The sequence below is a fragment of the Bidens hawaiensis genome, unplaced genomic scaffold (assembly GCF_021521415.1).
Source record: "Bidens hawaiensis isolate Kalapana, Puna unplaced genomic scaffold, B.hawaiensis_p1.1 tig00014424_1, whole genome shotgun sequence".
Lineage (NCBI taxonomy): Eukaryota > Viridiplantae > Streptophyta > Magnoliopsida > Asterales > Asteraceae > Bidens > Bidens hawaiensis.
The window spans coordinates 245,615-248,046 of NW_027492254.1; the positions used below are offsets into that span (position 1 = coordinate 245,615).

The 2,432-nt window shown below is 32.5% G+C and overlaps 1 protein-coding gene across 1 annotated transcript; it reads left to right on the forward strand.

The window, feature by feature from the left end:
• The first annotated feature begins 1,795 nt into the window (after positions 1-1,795).
• On the forward strand, positions 1,796-2,203 carry LOC143546712 (uncharacterized). Its single transcript, XM_077038317.1, has one exon. The coding sequence runs from the start codon at positions 1,796-1,798 to the stop codon at positions 2,201-2,203; it is 408 nt and encodes a 135-aa protein (XP_076894432.1).
• The last annotated feature ends 229 nt before the right edge of the window (positions 2,204-2,432 follow it).

The window sequence follows — 2,432 nt, forward strand, 5'->3', positions numbered from 1 at the left end:
ATGTTTTGTTGTCAGAATGAAAATATTCCCTTTTTTATTTTAGTAATTTATCTATGTATATTTATGTGGATTCACCCTCATCGTTAATAAATTAATTTAGCTTTTATACGGTTTGATTCAGTACTCTGAATTGAACCATAATCTATGTCTCCATTAGTCATCAAACGAAGAAACGTCGTAGGTTAATCACAACGAAGAAACATTTTAGGTTAATCACTGGTGTTTTCAGGATGAATAAGTTAATCACTATAGCGAACGCGTCGTATTACCATGATAATATTTACTTAACTAACATAAAAACATGTTTTATTCAAAATATATTTTGTAACTAATACATGTATTATTTGATAATCACCAAAAACATTCATAAATAAAACAGGCGAGTCTCTAGACTCTAGAAAATAAATAGGATTACTCGAGATTGATGATGTCATTTAAAAATAGTTAAATGTATATACAAGATAAGATATATATAAGTTAATAAAATATATATTTTGTAATCTTTGCATAAAAAAAGCTATTGGGGTAGTAATTACGGCGGGGAATCGGGCATATTTACCTCATCGAGTTGCACGGACTGATCGTCCTTTATATTTTGTTTCTTCTGATTCCCATAGTCCACCTTGTAGTTTTTTATTTATTTTCTATGACTCATTTGACCAAACTGACCACTTCAAAATACTGGTTCAAATAAATCAAGCAGGTTCGGGAGCTTTATCAGGGCTACAGTATTTAAAAGGTAAAGCCGGAAAACTATGCACTCAAAATTTTCATATACTTTTTAACACAAGTATTTATGTAGATTTAGCAAAAGTGTTAACTGTTAAGTGTTTTGGTTACAAAATAAGAAATTTGTTTTAAGGCCTGATGTTTTTATCAGCAATAAATAACATTAAGACGACATGTTATAGATTAAAACTTGTCAAGAAGAAGTAACTAATTACACAACTAGGAACACACGAGAATTAATTATATATATGTTAAAAATATTTACAACATTGAAACCAGAGCTCAAAGAGGGACGGATGCCGACCCAAATGGTAAAGAACTGAAGATTAGTATCACGTGAAAATGGTATTGTTTTGTATTTTGTGTTATGTAGTATCTTATATTCGTTGACTATGTATCCGACAGTCGAGTGATATTGAAATATAACGCTAGTAAAAAATCATGGTTATGTCAATGGCTCCATATGAACTAATTTAGGTTTGATAGTCGGACAACCCGTTTTTTTACTATATGCCGACATGTCCAGCTTGTTCGTTTTTGGTCATATCTTGTAATCCCATTATTACAAACCGATAAAAATATACTTGCCTAGTTGCTTATATTTGAAAATAATTGTAATCCTTTGTTTTTCTCTAATCCATATATAAAAGATTATGCTGCCTCTTAGATCAACTAAGCATTTTCCATGTGTATGTTATGATTAACCATGCGTCCGAATCGTTTAGACGTTTTCTTGCGTAATTTATGATCAAATGACGGTCAAAAGCATACTTCTTTTAAGTTGGAAAATATTTATAACCTTTTCGTTACTCCCATCATGAATATATAATCAGCTTGTAATCTTTTTTTCCTTCACCAACATATATATTTTTTTGTTTTTGTTCAAAAGGTACAAGCTCATTTTCTTTACGGTCCAACTTTTGATGCATACTTTGATCCAAGAAAGAAAGACATGGTAGCAGAAGTTGGTCTTGTCGGGTCTTGTAGCCATCAAATGTGGTCCTGCATAGTGCATAGCATCACCAAATACATTACAAGTTAAAACTTAAAAGGGAAAAGAATGAAAATGAAAGTGGGCACTACAAATAAGAACAAGAATAAGAACAAGAATAAGAACAAGAATAAGCTTTACTTTGGTTCATTTAGGTTCCACTACAATTGGTGCTCATCTCATGTTGTCCCAATGACTTCACCTAACTTGTATAACAATCATGTATACTATGATCCCACATGGAATTCCTTCGTGGACGACATGGCTCCAGAGTCTCAACTCTCAGGGTACCTTAGATGGCTTGAAGAGAAGAACATGGGTAATGAAAATGGTAATGATTCTGAGATTACCGTTGATGAGATGAATGAGATTGATCGTCTCGCTGATAAGTTTATAGCAAACTGCCACGAGAAATTCAGGCTCGAGAAACAAGAATCTTATAGGAGATATCAAGAAATGATGACTAGAAGTGTTGGAATTTGAAGGTCTTTCTTGATCACCTTATAGGCTTATAATATCCCTTATTAAGGGGTTGGCTAGGCATAGTTAACACAAGAATTGCATGATGGGGAGGGGCTCTTCTAAAACTTCTTAGCTTCAAGAATCAAGATGGAATTTTGAGAGAGTTTAGAAGATAAGGGAGTTTTTGTAATTGTGTAATTCTTGTGTTTATAAGTGAGTCATCTTTAGGATTAATTATGCTTCATTCGCA

Coding starts and splice junctions, on each gene's coding strand:
- LOC143546712 (XM_077038317.1), top strand. CDS start 1,796: ATGAAAGTGGGCACTACAAATAAGAACAAGAATAAGAACAAGAATAAG.